This window comes from Melanerpes formicivorus, unplaced genomic scaffold, assembly GCF_026170545.1.
Source record: "Melanerpes formicivorus ecotype bairdi unplaced genomic scaffold, bMelFor1.0.p_v2 SCAF_72, whole genome shotgun sequence".
Lineage (NCBI taxonomy): Eukaryota > Metazoa > Chordata > Aves > Piciformes > Picidae > Melanerpes > Melanerpes formicivorus.
In genome coordinates, this window is record NW_027142424.1 from 906613 (window position 1) to 925265 (window position 18653).

An 18653-nucleotide genomic window follows, 5' to 3' on the forward strand; every position below is an offset into this window, starting at 1 on the left:
TTGATAACTCTGTTGCTACTTTGGATCACAGGAACTCACTCTTTTCCAATCCCCACTACAACCATCTTTGAGATGAGAACACAACGGGGTGGTACCTGTGATCCCCACCATAGCCACAAAGCATCCAGAGCTCTGCACTCATTCTCTGCTCCAGCCACTAGACCAAACCAGTGCTTATCTCCTCCTCCATCTATCCATCCATCCATCCATCCCTGAGACAGGTAATTTGTTCTTAAGATGTATGAAAGCATTCAGTGTTCCCACCACAGGAAGATTAATATCGCCGGGCGTCTCGAACACACTGACTCAAGCCTGCAGTCTGAGGTGGAGGGAGCAAGGTTTCATTAGAGGAAAACTTGCTTCAATTTGTATTCTGGAGAGTTAATGCTTGATAAAGAAGTGATGAATGTTATTGATCAGGGCCAGGATTCAGGATGAAACAAGCCTTCCACCCAGCCAGTCAATAAACTGGGGGTCAGTAATCAAACTACCAACCAGCCGACAGAATTTAATAAGGCAAGGAATGATCTTCCCCACTTCCCTCCCTCCTCCCCCTCAGTGTTTTAAGGGATTGGAAGAAGGACAGATGTGAGCACCTGACCTGTGAGTATCTGGAGGCGGATCTGTGTCAAGGTGGTGAGGGTGGTTTGGTACAGGACACAGATGCTGCAAACCTTCTGCACCTCGGCCGAGTCCACCCGCTTGCCGCCGACGGGCTTCAGGATGTTGCGGACAGATGCAGACTTCTGGAAAGCTCTCTTGAATAGATCTGGGGGCAGAGAAGCACACAAGAACCTTGGCTTAGGAGCAAGGGGGGCTATTTGGAACCAGGCCTTACCCTCAGCCACTTGGCAGCCCTGGGATAAAGGGGATTTTAGCAGACTGGGTGACTCCACGGTCAGTAGGTGTGGAGCTTCTCACGGCTGCCAGCAACAGAGAAGTGAATTTCACAGAATCATCAGAGAGCAGGCTGGGCTGGAAGGGACCTTAGAGATCATAAAATCATAGAAGGGACCTTAGAGATCATAAAATCATAGAATGGTCTGGGTTGGAAGGAACCTTAGAGATCATAAAGTCATAGAATGGTTTGGGTTGGAAGGGACCTTAAAGGTCACAAAAACATAGAATGGTCTGGGTTGGAGGGGACCTTAAAGATCACAAAATCATGGAAGGGTTTGGGTTGGAAGGGACCTTAAAGATCACAAAATCATGGAAAGGTTTGGGTTGGAAGGAACCCTAAAGACCTTGCTCCAACCCCCCTACCACAGGCAGGGACACGTCCCACTAGACCAATTGCTCAAGGTCTCATTCAACCTGACCTTGAACACCTCCAGGGAAGGGGCATCCACAACCTCCCAGGACAACCTGTTCCAGTGTCTCACCATTCTCACTGTAAAGAATTCCTTCCTAATCTCCAGTCTCAATCTCCCCTCTTCCAGCTCAAAACCACTGTCCCTCATCCTATCATAGAATTGTCAGGGTTGGAAGGGACCTCAAGGATCATCTAGTTCCAACCCCCCCTGCCATGGGCAGGGACACCTCACACTAGCTCAGGTTGCTCAGAGCCACAATCACTACAATCCCTTGTAAAAAGTCAGTGGGGGCATTAGCCTGGAGCTTAAAACCTTGCCAGGACTGCAACTAAGAACCACAGGGTCTAGCACTAGGGGCAGCAGCTAGAAACCAGCTAAATTTAATCTGGTTTATGCCAAATACTCCTCTGCAGGATCACCACCCATCTCAGGTCCATGAGCCAGCTTCACCTTGCTCTTCACCTGGGAAGCTGGCCTCCCATCTTGCCTTGGGATGTATTAATTTAAGCAGCTGAGAAGATTTATGTCCACTGCATGAGAAACAATGAGGAAGGGGGGAGGGGGGGAAAAATCTGCTAAAATAAGCAAATATTTTCACAGCACCAAAGTAAGAGACTTGCCCCAGGTCACAGAGACCTTCTGAGCAGGAATTACAAATAGGAGAGGCCACATCCCCAGCTCAGCAGCTGCTGCAAGTAATTACTCAAAGCTTTTAGCTTAAGTGGAAAAGGCAAAGCTCTGTGAGTCTGGGAGAGAGAAAAAGACACAGAGACAGAGAGAGAGAGAATAAAAAGCCACCCTCTAGAACTGACTCTTCATAGGAAGGCTGTTCTGGGGGGAAACCGGTTGTGCTGGCAGCTGAGCTATGTCCTGGTTCTCCAGCAGTTTCTTGCTGAGCACATCACTGAAGAGGATGCGAATCATGTGGACTCCCCAGAGGTGCTGCAGCTGCTTTGTCAGCAGAGGCATGGACTCATTCAGCCTGAAAGACAAGTGAGAGAGACACAGAGTCATGCAATTGTCTGGGGTGGAAAAAGCCCTCTAAGGTCATCCAGTCCAACCATCAACCCATCACCACCATGGCCATCAAACCATGGCCCCAGGTGCCACAGCCACACATTTAGTATCATGGTGTCAGGCAGGGTTGGAAGGGACCACAGGGATCAGCTAGTTCCAACCCCCCTGCCATGGGCAGGGACACCCCACACTAGATCAGCCTGGCCACAGCCTCATCCAGCCTGGGCTTAAACACCTCCAGGGATGGGGCCTCAACCACCTCCCTGGACAACCCATTCCAGGGCTTCACCACTCTCATGGGGAAGAACTTCCTCCTCCCCTCCAGCCTGAATCTCCCCACCTCCAGCTTCATTCCATTCCCCCTAGTCCTATCACTACCTGATTTCCTGAGAAGTCCCTCACCACCACCTCCCTGGGCAGCCTGCTCCCATCCCTGACCACTCTTGAAAGAAAGAAATTTTTCCTGATCTCCAACCTAAACCTTCCCTGGTAATTGCAGGTCCTCTCCTCTCACCCTATCACTTGATACTAGAGAGGAGACCAACCTCCACCTCACTCCAACCTTCTTTCAGGGAGCTGCAGAGAGCAATGAGGTTTCCCTCATCTCTCTCTTCTCCAGACTAAACCACCACAGTTCCCTCAGCTGCTCCTCACCAGACCCTTTGCCAGCTTTGGTGCCCTTCTCTGGACACACTCCAGCCCTTTAATGTCCTTCTTGGAGTGAGGGGCCCAGAACTGAACCCAGGATGTTAGAAGGTAGGCTGGAATAAAACACCAGGCAGGGATACTTTGACAGCCACAGGTGAAATGGAGCCAGGAACCCACCCTGCAGCTGCTCCTGATGGGAGGAGTTGATCCTGTACCTAGTGCACCAGTATGACCACTGCTTACCAGCTTAACCATGTTAACACAACTTGGATCACAGAATCCATAAGGTTGGGAAAGATCCCAGAGATCAAGTCCCAACCTGTCACCCAACACCTCATGACTACTGAACCACAGCTTCAAGTGCCACTTCCAATCCCTTTTTGAACACCCCCAGGGATGGGGACTCCACCACCTCCCTGGGCAGCACATTCCAAGGGCCAATTACTGTTAAGAGCTTTCTCCTCACCTTGAGCCTAAACTTCCCCTGGCACAGCTTGAGGCTGTGTCCTCTTGTTCTGGTGCTGGGTGCCTGGGAGAAGAGACCAACCCCCAGCTGGCTTTCCTTTCAGGTAGTTGTAGAGAGCAATAAGGTCTCCCCTGAGCCTCCTCTCCTTTTACAACTTGCTCCTGCCATAGGCTGTGTACAGATGTGGTAGCATCATGGAATTGTTTTGGTTGCAAACCCCCCTTGAAGGCCATCAAGCTCAACCATTCTCTCCCTCCATCAAGGCTGGTCCCTCTGTACCACAGCTTGCATTGTGCAGATAGAGCCTGAAACCTGAGTTAATTCTCAGTGGGGCCACATTGTTGACCTCAAAACATGACACAGAGACAGAAAGCAGGATGAAAAACCAAGAGGAGGCTCAATCTTCCATCACTTGAAGGTCCTCCTCACTTACCCATAATCCACAGTCTGTGAAAACCAGCCCAGAACAGGATGCCAGTGGGTGAGGTTGGATTTCTTCTGTGAAACATACTTCTGGCAGTAGGAGAGCATGTGAATGAGCACACCCACAAAATGAGCTGTCTCCTCCTCAAGAACTTTATCATTCATGGAGCCCAGGTACACAAGATTGCCTGGTGGAATGACCAGCACAAGGAGACTTCAAAGAGGAGCAGATGCTGCAGGATGGTTGGTTACAGACCTAACACACAGGACTTAGCCTCACATCCCTTTTCAAGCCCAGGAGTGACTATCAGAGGGCAACCTGCAGCCAGCAGCTTCCAAGCACCCATCAGGCACTCAGGTGCCATGGCACTTTGGCCACCTGCTCATCTGTATCCCACCAACACCATCTCCAAAGCACTACAGATGAGGGATGACTGTGCCCTCTGGATGGTAACTGCAGAGTTTCAGGGGTTCCTTTGATGTGAACTGTTTCAGCACCATGGTTACTTAGGGAAGTTGGGTCCAAGACTGCTACTCTCCAAGGCTTCCTCAGAGTCCAAGTGAAAGCTAGCAGAGATAACTTCCCACTTTAGGCATGATGACATGCATGCAAGAGCAAGTCACAGAAGAGACCTCTAAGATCATCCAGTCCATCAACCCAGCACCACCATGGCCATCAAACCATGGCCCCAAGTGCCATGGCCACACATTTCTTGAACACCTCCAGGGGTGGGGACTCCACCACCCTCCTGGGCAGCCTGTTCCAATGCCTGAGCCCACAGGCAGTGAAGAAAATCTTCCTGCTCTCCAATCCAAACCTCCCCTGGCACAATTTCAGGCCATTTCCTCTCATTTTATCACCTGGTACTAGGGAGAGGGGACCAACCCCCACCACACTCCTTTTAGGGGGCTGTAGAGAGCAATGAGGTCTGCCCTCAGCCTCCTCTTCTCCAGACTGAACAACCCCAGCACCCTCAGCTGCTCCTCCCCAGCCCTGTTCTCTAGACCCTTCCTCCATTTGCAAGGGCATTCAATCATGTTTGCAATACCCCTAAGTATCTCTCAATTATTATTTAGAAACCTTTTAAACAAGGCTAAAAATTGACATACAAGAGTTGGAGGCAGCTCTGACCTATGGAGATAGAGCTGACTGAAGATTCTCTTGCAAGCAGAGCCAGGAGGATGAGTAAGGGAACAGAATATACTCCATATGAGGAGAGACTGAGGGGGCTGAGGGCTCTTTAGCTTAGAGGTGACTGAGAGGTGACCTCATCAGTGCTTACAGGTATGTGAAGGGTGAGAATAGAATAGAATAGAATAGAAATTAACCAGGTTGGAAGAGACCTTTGAGATCATCAAGTCCAACCTATCACCCAACACCATCTGATCAACTAAACCATGGCACCAAGCACCCCATCCAGTCCCTTCCTAAATACCTCCAGGGATGGTGACTTCACCACCTCCCTGGGCAGCACATTCCAATTCCACTCTTTCTGGGAAGAACTTCTTCCTAACATCTAGCCTAAACCTTCCCTGGCACAGCTTGAGACTATGTCCTCTTGTTCTGATGCTGGCTGCCCAGGAGAAGAGACCAACCCCCTCCTGGCTACAACCTCCCTTCAGGGAGTTGGAGAGAGCAAGAAGGTCTCCCCGAGCCTCCTCTTCTCCAGGCTAAGCAACCCCAGCTCCCTCAGCCTCTCCTCACAGGGCTGTGCTCCAGACCCCTCCCCAGCTTTGTTGCCCTTCTCTGGACACCTTCCAGCAACTCAACATGTTTCCTAAACTTAGGGGCTCAGAACTGGACACAGGACTCAAGGTGAGTGCCAAGAGGCTGGAGCCAGGCTCTGCTTGGTGATGCCCAACGACAGCACAAGGAGCAATGGTGGAAGTTGAGGCATAGGAAGTTTCATGGAAACAGAAGGAAGAATTACTTCACTGTGAAGGTAGTGGAGTACTGGAAGAGGCTGCCCAAGGGGCTTGTGGAGTCTCCCTCTCTGGAGATATTCCAAGCCCACCTGGATGTGTTCCTGGGTGACCTGCTCCAGGTGCTCCTGCTCTGGCAGGGGGATTGCACTGGATGATCTCTCGAGGTCCCTTCCAGCCCCTGACACTCTGTGATTCTGTGTAAACCAGGAGTGTGACAGGTGCTCACCTAGCAGGCAGAGAGTGTGGCTTCCTTCCAAGCACATGCAGACATCTCCACAGTGTGCCTCCCGACTCAGGAAGAGGATGAACTTGCGGAGCAGGTCGTGAGATTCCAGCACCGCCAGGCGCTGCAAGACACAAGGCGGCTGCCCGTCAGCTGCACAGGGTCACACACAGCCACCCCCCTCAGCTCCCACCACCACCTCCATTGGGCTTTGCTTTCCAAGGCAGGCAGCAGCAAGCTCAGCCTGCTGCCCTGGAGTCTGACATGAAGCTGGGCTGGGAACTAAACCCTTGCTGGTGAAGAGCTCACAGAACGGTTTGGGTTGGGACAAGCCCTGGGAGCTCCTCCAGCCCAACCATTCTCTAGCCCTGCCAAGGCTGCTGCTAAACCATGGCCCTCAGCAACACATCTCTGCCTCTTTGAAACCCCTCCAGGGATGGGGGCTCAACCACCTACCTAGGCAGCCTGTTTCAGGCTTTGAGAAGCCTTTCAGTGAGGATGTTTCTTCTAATGCCCAACCTAAACCTCCCCTGGGGCAACTGCAGGCTGTTCCCTCTTGACCTGTCATTTGTTCTTTGAGAGGAGAGACCAACCCCCACCTGGCTCCAACCTCCCTTCAAGGAGTTGGAGAGAGCAATGAGGTCTCCCCTCAGCCTCCTTTACTCCAGGGTGAACAACCCTAGCTCCCTCAGCTGCTCCTTCCCAGCCCTGTTGTCCAGCCCCTTCACCAGCTTTGTTGCCCTGCTCTGGGCCTGCTCCAGCACTTCAGTGTCCCTCTTGGAGTCAAGGCTTCAAAACTCAGCCCAGTACTGATGTTCTAGCTGTAGACAGACCTTCACAACTGTCTGCCTGCAAGAACAGAAGTGCCCATTTGGCACAGAACCTGCCTGTCTGCACCAAGCTACACAGAGCAGCAATTCACATGACCTCAGATCCTCTGCTGTGCCACAGACTGGTTTCTGCCTTGGCTCTGTCTAGCTACAGAAAGAGAAGAATAAGGACATGCAAAAGCCAAGCTGTGTGTGACACAGGCCTTTATTTCAATTGACTGATTGCTTTTAGGGCAGTGAAGCCACTCATCCCACTGGGCTGTGGTAGGGGAAAGGCAGAGCAGCTGGAGGGTGTAAGGATCAAGCACTTCCACAGCAGAGTGTTGGAACTGGCATGGAGACAAGTGCCACTGCTCTGCTCCAAGAGCTGGGGGAAGGGAACAAGTGGCCTCCTGTGGCATTGAGTGGATTTTTGGTACCATTCCATCACCCACTTACCTCAGGTGTTAGTGTAGCAAGATGAGTCATCATAGCAGGCACAGACATGATGTGGATCAGGAATGACCTCAGCAGATTGTCTGAAAACTGAGCAGCAACCACAGGGCTACAGAGACAGAAGTATTTCACTAGGTCAGGTTGCTGGCACTGAAGGAACCCACAGGCTTTAAGCAAGCCCTTCAGAACTGGCTGCTGATTCTACCCCCAGCAACAAGCACCATTGGAAGAATCATACAATGATTTGGGTTGGAAAGGACCTTCAGGATCATCCCCAATCCCCCAGCCATGGGCAGGGACACCTCCCCCCAGCCCAGGTTGCTCAGGGCTTTGTCCAGCCTGGCCTTGGGACACCAGCAGGAAGGAGGCACCCACAGTCTTCCCAGGCAACCTGTTCCAGCGTCTCCCCACCCTCACTGTAATGAATTTCTCCCTCATCTCCAGTCTCAATCTCCCCTCCTTCAGCTCAAAGCCATTGCCTCTTGTCCTACAAGCCCTTGGAAAAGGTCCCTCCCCAGCACTCACTTCCACTTCTGTTACCACAGCAAGTTCACCCAGTGGCTCATCACTCACAGGATTATCAGCCAACTCACAGCACACCAGCCCAGAGCACCATGGGGGTTATGTGGATCATCTCCCAGCTTTCCTTTCTCCTCACTGCCACAAAAATCAATCCTACAACAACTTCTCCTCAGGAAGAAGTTAGGTGACACATTCAAGGATACTGAGTGCCACTCTGCTGAACATCACCACCTCACCATCCCCTAACAGCTGGGGAAGGGAAGTGGCAAACCATCATAGAGCCACAGAAGTGTTGAGCCTGGAAGAGACCTTTCAGATCATCAAGTCCAACAGCTCACCTAGAGCTCACAGTCTCACCACTGCTGCTAAGCCACTGCCACAGCCCTCAGCACCATAGCCACCTCCAGGGGTGGTGACTCCACCTCCTCCCTGAGCAGCCTGTTCCAGCACCTGAGAACCCTTCCTGTGAAGAAACTTCCTGATGTCCAACCTGAACCTCCCCTGGCACAGCTTGAGGCCCTTTTATGAGAGCTGAGTGACCCACTCCAAAAACCTGCACCCAACTCTTGTGTGAGGGACAAAACTTTGCCCTCAACAGCTCCATCTGCAGCAGCAGGTCACTGTGAAGAGGCACAGCCTAGAGAACTCCAACCCCTTTTGCTGGCTCAGCACAAAGACACAGACTGCACCCCAAAGCCTAGGCCCACACTAATTACTGACCCAAGAGCATCCTGATCTATTGAGGATCAATCACAGAATCATGGAATTGTTAGGGTTGGACCTCAAGGATCAGCTAGTTCTGCCACTCCAGGATGTCCTGCAGCAAAGGGGACATGGCCCAGAGCTTCAGCACTGCAGCAAGGAGAGGAGCTGATCTGTGGGGACTGCTTGCTCCTGGCTCTTGCTGGTGGGCTTGAAGGCAGCTCTGCTGGGCTGGAGCACAGAGCAGCACCCTGAGCAGGAGCAGCCTGTTGAGCTGCAGTCCAGACTTCCAGAAGAGGACTTTGCTCCCCACCTTCATCCCAGCACTGCAGAATCACAGAATTGTCAGGGTTGGAAGGGATCTCAGGGATCAGCCAGTTCCAACCCCCCTGCCATGGGCAGGGACACCTCACACTACAGCAAGTTGCTCACAGCCTGGCCTTAGAAACCTCCAGGGATGAAGCTTCTATCACCTCCCTGGGCAACCTGTGCCAGTCTCTCACCACCCTCCTGGGGAAGAACTTCTTCCTGACATCCAATCTGAATCCACTCATTCTAGTTTTGCTCTGGTCCCCCTAGTCCTAGCATTACCTCTCTGCCTAAAGCAGCTCCTTTCCTCAGGAGGATACCCTTGAGAGCACAAAGGAGGCTGGCAAGAAGGAGAAGGCTTCACCTAAAAGCAAAGCACTCTATGAAGAGAGCTTTGGCTGCCTTACCGCAGGGCGAGGGAGAAGACGGCAGTTAGAGAGCCTTTGGACAAGGAAGGTCTGGATCTTGCCAAGCCATTAGTGAGCAAAATCTGCAATGAAAAACAAGAGACAGCCACAAACTCTGCAGCACTCAGGGGAAACAAAGAGAAGAAAGAAAAAAGGCTTCTCCTGAAAGCCCTGGTAGAATAGAATAGACCAGGTTGGAAGAGACCTTCGAGATCATTGAGTCCAACCTATCATCCAACACCACCTAATCAACTAACCCATGGCACCAAGCACCCTGTCAAGTCTCCTCCTGAACACCTCCAGTGATGGTGACTCCACCACCTCCCTGGGCAGCACATCCCAATGGGCAATCACTCTCTCTGTGTAAAACGTCCAGCTTGAACCTCCCCTGACGCAGCCTGAGACTGTGTCCTCTTGTTCTGGTGCTGCTTGCCTGGGAGAAGAGACCAACCCCCACCTGGCTACAACCTCCCTTCAGGGAGTTGTAGACAGCAAGAAGGTCACCCCTGAGCCTCCTCCTCTCCAGGCTAAGCAGCCCCAGCTCCCTCAGCCTCTCCTCACAGGCCTGTGCTCCAAGCCCCTCACCAACTTTGTTGCCCTTCTCTGGACACCTCCCAGCAAGTCAACCTCCTTCCTAAACTGAGAGGCCCAGAACTGGACACAGGACTCAAGGTGTGGCCTAACCAGTGCTGAGCACAGGGCAGAATGACCTCCCTGCTCCTGCTGGCCACACTGTTCCTGATGCAGGCCAGGATGCCATTGGCCCTCCTGGCCACCTGGGCACACTGCAGGCTCATGTTCAGCCTACCATCAACCAGCACCTCAAGGTCCCTCTCCACCTGGCTGCTCTCAGCCACTCTGACCCCAGCCTGTAGCACTGCATGGGGTTGCTGTGGCCAATGTGCAGAAGCTGGCACTTGGATATGTTCAATCTCATGCCCTTGGACTCTGCCCATCTGCCCAGCCTGTCCAGGTCCCTCTGCAGAGCTCTTCTACCCTCCAGCAGATCAACTCCTGTCCCCAGCTTGGTGTCATCAGCAAATTTACTGATGATCAACTCAATGCCCTCATCCAGATCATCAATGAAAATGTTAAAGAGGATGGGGCCCAGCACTGATCCCTGGGGGACTCCACTAGTGCCTGGCTGCCAGCTGGCTGTGGCACCATTCACCACCACTCTCTGGGCTCAGCCTCCAGCCAGTTCCTAACCCAGCTCAGAGTGCTGCTGTCCAAGCCAGGGGCTGACAGCTTGGCCAGCAGCTTGCTATGGGGGACAGTGTCAAAGGCCTTGCTGAGGTCCAGGTAGACTACATCCACAGCCTGCCCCACATCCACCAGACAGTCACCTGCTCATAGAAGGAGATGAGGTTGGTCAGGCAGGACCTGCCCTTCCTAAATCCATGTTGGCCCCCTCCCTCAACTGGGAAGAATTTCTTCCTAATATCATCACAGAAATCATCAAAGCTTCCTCAGAACAAGGACCACAGGAGATCCCAAGCAGTACTGAGGCTTGTTTTGGAGAGGACATAACTGTAGCAGCTGGAGACTGACCTGCAGCACAGAATAAAATCCCTTCTGGTTCAGATGTCCCATGATGTTTGCACAGATGTGGTTCATGGCAGGCCTCAGGGTCTCACCTGCCAGGCAAAAAGCACTGATGTTACTGAATCAGCATCACAGCTCCACTCTTCACCTCCTCCCACACCCCAAAGCATCAGCCCTCCCTGCCCATCCTCACCCTCATATGCAAACCCAGCATTTCAGCACCATTCCACACGGAAGAGAGGTGCAGAATGGGTTGGATTGGAAGGGGCCTTAAAGATCAGCCAGTTCCAACCCCTCCCCTGCCATGAGCAGGGACATAGAATCATGGAAATGGTTTTGGTTGGAGAAGAACTTGAAGATCATGGAGTCCAACTAAAGGACACCACACAAGCAAGTCCCTCAGCACCACATCTCCCTGGCTTTCAGATGCCTCCAAGGATGGGGACTCCATCACTGTGGCTGGCAGTTTCTTTCAGGCTTTGACAACCCTTTGTGTGATGAAATTCCTCATGTCCAACCTAAACCTCCCCTAGAGCAACTTGAGGTTTCCTCATGTCCCATCACTTGGGAGAAGACACCAACCCCCACCTGGCTCCAACTTCCTTCCAAGGATCTGTAGAGAGCAAGGCCTCCCCTCAGCCTCCTTTTCTCCACATCAAGTCTCATTTAAGGTGTGAGTCACACTTCCTCCCCACACCTGCCTGCCTTTCCTCTGTGTGTCTCCTACAAAATCCCACAGCCAGAAGTGTGTTCCACTCTCCTCTGAACACTTCTGGGCTGGGGGTCTTGGGAGCATTACAAAACCCATGGTGGCTGCTGCTGTTCTGAGGCAAACAGCCTCTCTGATCTCCAGGGAATCCCTGCTGCCCAGCCTATGCTTTGTGCAAGCACAGAAGCATCATGAACCTCTGAAACATGAGGAGAGGACAAGGTGTAGAAACAGCAGCCAGGAGATTTTAGACTGGAGATTAGGAGGAAATTCTTTGCAGTGAGGGTAGGGAGACACTGGAACAGGTTGGCCCAGGGAGGCTGTGGATGCCCCCTCCCTGGAAGCTGGATGAGGCCTTGAGCAGCCTGGGCTAGTGGAAGGTGTGGGGGTTGGAAATAGATGATCTTGAAGGTCCCTTCCATCCTGGAGGTTGGATGAGGCCTTGAGCAGCCTGGGCTAGTGGAAGGTGTGGGTGTTGGAACTAGATGATCTTGAAGGTCCCTTCCATCCTGGAGGTTGGATGAGGCCTTGAGCAGCCTGGGCTAGTGGAAGGTGTGGGGGTTGGAACTAGATGATCTTGAAGGTCCCTTCCATCCTGGAGGTTGGATGAGGCCTTGAGCAACCTGGGCTAGTGGAAGGTGTGGGTGTTGGAACTAGATGATCTTGAAGGTCCCTTCCATCCTGGAGGTTGGATGAGGCCTTGAGCAGCCTGGGCTAGTGGAAGGTGTGGGTGTTGGAACTAGATGATCTTGAAGGTCCCTTCCATCCTGGAGGTTGGATGAGGCCTTGAGCAACCTGGGCTAGTGGAAGGTGTGGGTGTTGGAGCTAGATGACCTTGAAGGTCCCTTCCAACCCAAACCATTCCATGATTTCACCACTAAATCCCACAGGAGTGCTCTAAGGTAGTGGAAGTGGATGCACCAACCTTTCCCCCTAAGTATCTTCCAGGTAGAAGTGTCTGTGAAGGTGACAAGCATTGTGAGATGCAGATTGACCAGCCTGGAGTCTTGCAAGATGTCAGGCTGCAAGAAACACCAGCCCATTAACAAACCAAATCCTCCCTGTGCCACACTGCAGAACTGTTCAATGAAGGGAGGAAAAAAAACCAACCCCATGAAGATCAAAAAGAACAACAAAGGTTTTATTTACCTTAAGCTGCTTGAGAAACTCACAGCAAAACCACAAAATGTCTTTGATCTGTTTGATCCACAAAAGGGTCAGGTCCTTGGAGAGGGCTAGGGACACATACCACACCTGAGGGAGGAGGAAACACCCAGCAGCAGTGAGCAGAGTTTGTCATTCTAAGCAGCAGAAGAGCTTAGCAGGAAGCTTTGTGACAGAAATGACCTCTGAAGCCAGTCAGTGGAACCAGAATTCACTGCTCAAAGCACACCACCCACCTCATGAACAAAGTGTCTTTGAACTCTTGTAGCTGTACCCAGACTAAAAACACCAGAGAAGGACTGAGGAATTGGAGCCTGACACCAAGCTGTGTGGTGCAGCAGACAGGCTGGAGGGAAGGGATCCAGCCAGAGGGACCTGGACAGGCTGGAGAGGTGGGCACAAGCCAACCTCAGGAGGTTCAACAAGACCAAGGGCAGGGTCCTGCAGCTGGGTGGAGGCAACCCCAGGCACAAATCCAGGCTGGGCAGTGACTGGCTGGAAAGCAGCCCTGAGCAGAGAGACTTGGGGGTGCTGGGGGAGGAGAAGCTCACCAGGAGCTCTCAGTGTGCACTTGCAGCCCAGAAAGCCAATCAGCTCCTGGGCTGCAGCAGGGGAAGTGTGGCCAGCAGGGCAAGGGAGGTGATTCTCCCCCTCTGCTCAGCTCTGGGGAGACCCCACCTGGAGTACTGCCTCCAGTTCTGGAGCCCCTATGACAAGAGGGATCTGGAGGTGCTGGAAGGTGTCCAGAGAAGGGCCAGGAGGATGAGCAGAGGGCTGGAGCACCTCTCCTGTGAGGACAGACTGAAGGAGTTGGGGCTGTTCAGTCTGCAGAAGAGAAGGCTACCAGGTGACCTCATTGTGGCCTTCCAGTATCTGAAGGGGGCTACAGGAAGGCTGGGGAGGGACTGCTCAGGATCTCAGGGAGTGATAGGACTAGGGGGAATGGAATGAAGCTGGAGGTGGGGAGATTCAGGCTGGAGGGGAGGAGGAAGTTCTTCCCCAGGAGAGTGGTGAAGCCCTGGAATGGGTTGTCCAGGGAGGTGGTTGAGGCCCCAGCCCTGGAGGTGTTTAAGCCCAGGCTGGATGAGGCTCTGGCCAGGCTGATGTAGTGTGGGGTGTCCCTGCCCATGGCAGGGGGGTTGGAGCTAGCTGATCCTTGTGGTCCCTTCCAGCCCTGCCTGATTCTATGATTCTAATTCCTCCACACCTTCACTGTGGGATCTCAGCAGTGTTGAGGAGCTTCTGAAAGCTAAAAATTCAAGCACCACCCACCCCCTAAATCCCCATACAGAGAAGTAAAAAATGCCAAACCACCCTCCTACCCCCAGCCTAAACCCCAGCCTGCTGACCTTGGGCTCATTCTCCACATCCATGCTGCTCAGGATACACCGGCACAGCTTTTCAAACCTCTGGAGGGGGGAAAGAGGGGGAGGACAAAAGGGAATATTAGCCCTACCTCCAGGAAAAGCACTGGAAAGGGCTCAGCAGAGGGAGCAAGATACCTCAGTATCAAACAAACAGATGTCCCAAAGACATTCCCTATGGAAAGGGCTGATGGCTCCTTCCCCAGAGCTCAGCCACACATCAGGCTACTGCTTTGCTGAAGAGTTCCCTCCTTGAACTCATTAACAGGAGGAAGCTCTCCTCATGAGCAGAAATTTCTCAGCCTCCCATCACCATGTAGCAGATTGTCCTGGGGGCAATAACTGCACCTGAAGGATGGCCAAGGGCTCAGGTCCAGCCAGCATGGATTTAGGAGGGGCAGGTCCTGCCTGACCAACCTGATCTCCTTCTATGATCAGGTGACTGCCTGGGGGATGTGGGGCAGGCTGTGGATGTGGTCTGCCTGGGCTTCAGCAAGGCCTTTGACACCATTCCCCACAGCAAACTCCTGGCCAAGCTGCCAGCCCCTGGCTTGGACAGCAGCACTCTGAGCTGGGTTAGGAACTGGCTGGAGGCTGAGCCCAGAGAGTGGTGGTGAATGGTGCCACAGCCAGCTGGCAGCCAGGCACCAGTGGTGTGCCCCAGGGATCAGTGCTGGGCCCTGTGCTCTTTAACATCTTTATTGATGATCTGGATGAGGGGGTCGAGTCAGTCATCAGCAAGTTTGCAGATGACACCAAGGTAGGAGCAGATGTTGGTCAGATAGAGGGTAGAAAGGCTCTGCAAGAGGGCCAGGACCAACTGGACAGATGGGCAGAGGCCAACAGGATGGCATTCAACAAGTCCAAGTGCCAGGGGCTGCACTTTGGCCACAGCAACCCCAGGCAGTGCTACAGGCTGGGGTCAGAGTGGCTGAGAGCTGCCAAACAGAGAGGGAGCTGGGGGTGCTGATTGACAGCTGCCTAAACATGAGCCAGCAGTGTGCCCAGGTGGCCAAGAAGGCCAATGGCATCCTGGCCTGCATTAGGAACAGTGTGGCCAGCAGGAGCAGGGAGGGCATTCTGCCCTGTACTCTGCATTGGTTAGGCCACACCTTGAGTCCTGTGTCCAGTGCTGGGCCCCTCAGTTTAGGAAGCACATTGAGACACTTGAAGGTGTCCAGAGAAGGGCAACAAGGCTGGGGAGAGGCCTTGAGCACAGCCCTGTGAGGAGAGGCTGAGGGAGCTGGGGTTGCTTAGCCTGGAGAAGAGGAGGCTCAGGGGAGACCTCATTGCCCTCTACAACTACCTGAAAGGTGGTTTTAGCCAGGAAGGGGTTGGTCTCTTCTCGAGGCAACCAGCACCAGAACAAGAGGACACAGTCTCAAGCTGCACCAGGGGAGGTTTAGACTCGAGGTGAGGAGAAAGTTCTTCACAGAGAGAGCTGCTAGCAATTGGGATGTGCTGCCCAGGGAGGTGGTGGAGTCCCCACCCCTGGAGGTGTTCAGGAGGGGATTGGATGTGGCACTTGGTGCCATGGTCTAGTCATGGGGTCTGTGTTGATAGGTTGGACTGAATGATCCTCGAGGTCCTTTCCAACCTAAGTGATACTGTGAGACTGTGATACCAGCATGGCTTGAAGGCAGGAGAAGCAGCACTCTGCTGGGGTTCAGCTGGGAGCTGGCCAGGACAGCGCCAGGCTGGGGAGCTGCTGCAGCTGACAACACCACAACGCACAGCTCCATTATGGAGAGGTGGCATGGACAGCAGGAAAAACAGCCCTTAGGCTATGCCCTGAATATGCAACTACCACTAATAAAATCCCCAGGTGGTTCTCTTCCATCCCTGCAGGCAGATCTGAAGGGCTAGGAGGCAAGGCATCACACTTCTGAAGCCCAAATGTAGAGCAGGAAGCTCCATGGTCACTAGAGGAGTGATGAACCACTTTAACACAGGACTTGTTTAACATGCTAAAGTACATCCTCAGTGACCAGAAGGCAGAGGAGCAAACCTTACCTCTTTGTCCTCTTTAAGGTGAAACACAAAGAGGAGTTTCCTAGCAATCCTGAAGATGGCAAGGGCACTTCTCTTACTTGAGCCACACTCGGTGGCCCCAAAGAAATCCTCCACTTCTCTCCTGTCAAAGTGGGGGAAAAATGAGCATCAGCAGGCAGAAAAAACAACAACCAATCAGCCTCTGCAGAGAGGAACAAAGCCTGAGGGTAAAACAGCACACACCTTATCTCCCTCTGCAGGCGACATCGGCAGAGAAACCTCCTGACCAAAGCCTGGAGCTGGACAGCAGCGCGCTCCCTCTCCTTCAGCTCCCTCCTCTCCTCCCGAGCCTGCCTGGCCTTGTCCAGGAACTGAGCCTTGGAGGACTGGCTGGCACTGAACATCTTTATCACCTGCCCAAAACAGCAAGGGAAAGAAACAGAGAACCATCACAGCAAACAAAAACCAGGGGCAGAGAGGACAAAACACACAGGCGAGAAGCAATCCTTGATGGTGCCCCGGAACCGCCCCCCTGCACCCAGCGTCTGACGTGGGGGAGGAGAGGACCCAACAGCACAGCTCTGTGTGTGCAAAATGAGCCAGCAGGGTGCCCAGGGGGGCAAGATGGCCAATGGCATCCTGGCCTGCAGCAGGAATAGCAGGGAAGTCTTTCTGCCCCTGTACTCAGCACTGGTTAGGCCACACCTTGAGTCCTGTGTCCAGTTCTGGGCTCCTCAGTTTAGGGAAGATGTTGAGTTGCTGGAAGGTGTCCAGAGAAGGGCAACAAAGCTGGGGAGGGGTCTGGAGCACAGCCCTGTGAGGAGAGGCTGAGGGAGCTGGGGATGCTTAGCCTGGAGAAGAGGAGGCTCAGGGGAGACCTTCTTGCTCTCTCCAACTCCCTGAAGGGAGGTTGTAGCCAGGTGGGGGTTGGTCTCTTCTCCCAGGCACCCAGCACCAGAACAAGAGGACACAGTCTCAAGCTGTGCCAGGGGAGGTTTAGGCTGGAGGTGAGGAGAAAGTTCTTCCCAGAGAGAGTTGTTAGCCATTGGAATGTGCTGCCCAGGGAGGTGGTGGAGTCCCCACCCCTGGAGGTGTTTAGGCAGAGACTGGATGAGGCACTTGGTGCCATGGTTTAGTTGATCAGATGGTGTTGGGTGATAGGTTGGACTTGATGATCTCTGAGGTCATTTCCAACCTGGTTAATTCTATTCTATTCCATTCAAAACACAGCTCAGGCAAAGCTAAAGTTACCTGCCAGTGGGGCTGTAGAAAACACAGAAGCGCTGCCAGCACAATCATAGAACAACAGGTTTGAAGAGACAAAAACCAATTGAATCAACATAGAATCAGAGAATGGGTTTGGTTGGAAGGGACCTCAAAGATCATCTTGTTCCAAGCCCCTTGCCATGGGCTGAGACACCTCCAGTGTGCTGTCATTTTCCAGTCTCAGTTGTTCTTGCTTACAGGTAACAAATGAGAACAGTTCCACAGGCAAAGATAGAAGGGAAAGGGCACAAAGGAAGGGCACTTGGAAGCTGATTTATTGCCACTCCCCAAGGCAAAAATGCAGAGAGTCAACAACAGCTTCAGAAACACTTGACAAGGAACTCACCTGAGGGCTCACTTCTTCAGAAGCAGCATATGGCAATCATTGATGCACAAGCATGATCCTCATTCACCAGCTTCAAGCAGCTCCTCCACAGATAAGCACATTACCTGCAGATGGGTTGGGGATTTAGCCTTTGCACTACTAAGTCTTTGTGACCAGACTGAACTTCTCACTATGCCCTCAAAAACATGTGAGGTCAGACAGGCTCCAGGTGGGGAGAAGCAGCAGCAGCAGCAGCATTCCTTTGTGGCTGCCAGTACACACAGCTCCTCACACTCCAGAGTGGAGGAGAAACGACCCAGTGGGTGACAACAGCAAGGGCCACACCCAGCCCCCGGTAACTGGCGAGACCTCAACAGCAGCCCCCCCCCGGCAAGTGTTGCCCTCTTCAGCAGAGGGGGAAGGACACAGGAGCCACCCCCACGCTCCCAGAACTGGGCTCCAACGTTTGGAACTTGCCCAAGCCGCTAGCAAAGCAACTACAAGACACCCACTCGGCCTTAAACGTCCCCATCACGGCCCCTCACGCCCCACTCACGGCTCCAGACGCCCCCCTGACGGCCCCAGACGCCCCCCCCACGGCCCCAGACGCCCCCCCCACGGCCCCAGACGCCCCCCTCACGGCCCTTGCAGCCCTCCCAAGCCCAAAAGGCCTGCGCCCGGCTCAACCTCTCGGGCCCCAGGCGCCTGTCCGCTGCCTCCCCTGGCTCCCCAAGCCTTCACACGCCCCCCGCCGCCCCCCTACATCGTACTGCAAGTCAGGCCAGGCCGAGCCGAGTACCGCCAGGACAGCTCCGCCGCCGCCGAGGCCCGCAGCCCCGTTGCCCGGCAGCCCCTGCCTCGTACCCCGCGCTCCAGATCCGGCCGACAACTCTCGCCGCCGCTGCCATTCCGGCCTCTTGCTCGCTCACCCGCCGGCTCCGCTCCGCTCCGCCGAGCTCAGTACAGGGCAAGCAGCCGGCTCCGGTCTGGCTGCTGTCGGGTAAGTCGGGCTGGTGCGAGCGGAGCTGCGCTGGGGAGGTGGGAACGCAGCGCGGCAGGGCACCGGG

The 18653-nt window shown here is 53.6% G+C and overlaps 1 protein-coding gene across 3 annotated transcripts in view; it reads right to left on the bottom strand.

Annotated features, from left to right (window-relative positions):
- The window catches only part of UBE3B (ubiquitin protein ligase E3B), a 36097-nt gene extending 17476 nt beyond the window's left edge, over positions 1 to 18621 (bottom strand). The window contains exons 1-14 of one of the 3 annotated variants that reach the window (XM_068163317.1): positions 18451 to 18621; positions 17608 to 17711; positions 16239 to 16408; positions 16017 to 16137; positions 13989 to 14048; positions 12625 to 12729; positions 12401 to 12497; positions 10773 to 10858; positions 9222 to 9304; positions 7285 to 7390; positions 6020 to 6140; positions 3878 to 4055; positions 2126 to 2295; positions 602 to 769 (exon numbers count right to left, since the gene is read on the bottom strand). In XM_068163317.1, the coding sequence (XP_068019418.1) occupies positions 602 to 769; positions 2126 to 2295; positions 3878 to 4055; positions 6020 to 6140; positions 7285 to 7390; positions 9222 to 9304; positions 10773 to 10858; positions 12401 to 12497; positions 12625 to 12729; positions 13989 to 14048; positions 16017 to 16137; positions 16239 to 16399 (1456 nt within the window). In that variant the 5' untranslated portion in view covers positions 16400 to 16408; positions 17608 to 17711; positions 18451 to 18621. Of the gene's footprint in view, positions 1 to 601; positions 770 to 2125; positions 2296 to 3877; positions 4056 to 6019; positions 6141 to 7284; positions 7391 to 9221; positions 9305 to 10772; positions 10859 to 12400; positions 12498 to 12624; positions 12730 to 13988; positions 14049 to 16016; positions 16138 to 16238; positions 16412 to 17606; positions 17712 to 18356 lie in introns of all 3 variants that reach the window. The other 2 variants (XM_068163315.1, XM_068163316.1) reach the window with 2 other exon arrangements.
- Between the last annotated feature and the right edge of the window lie 32 nt (positions 18622 to 18653).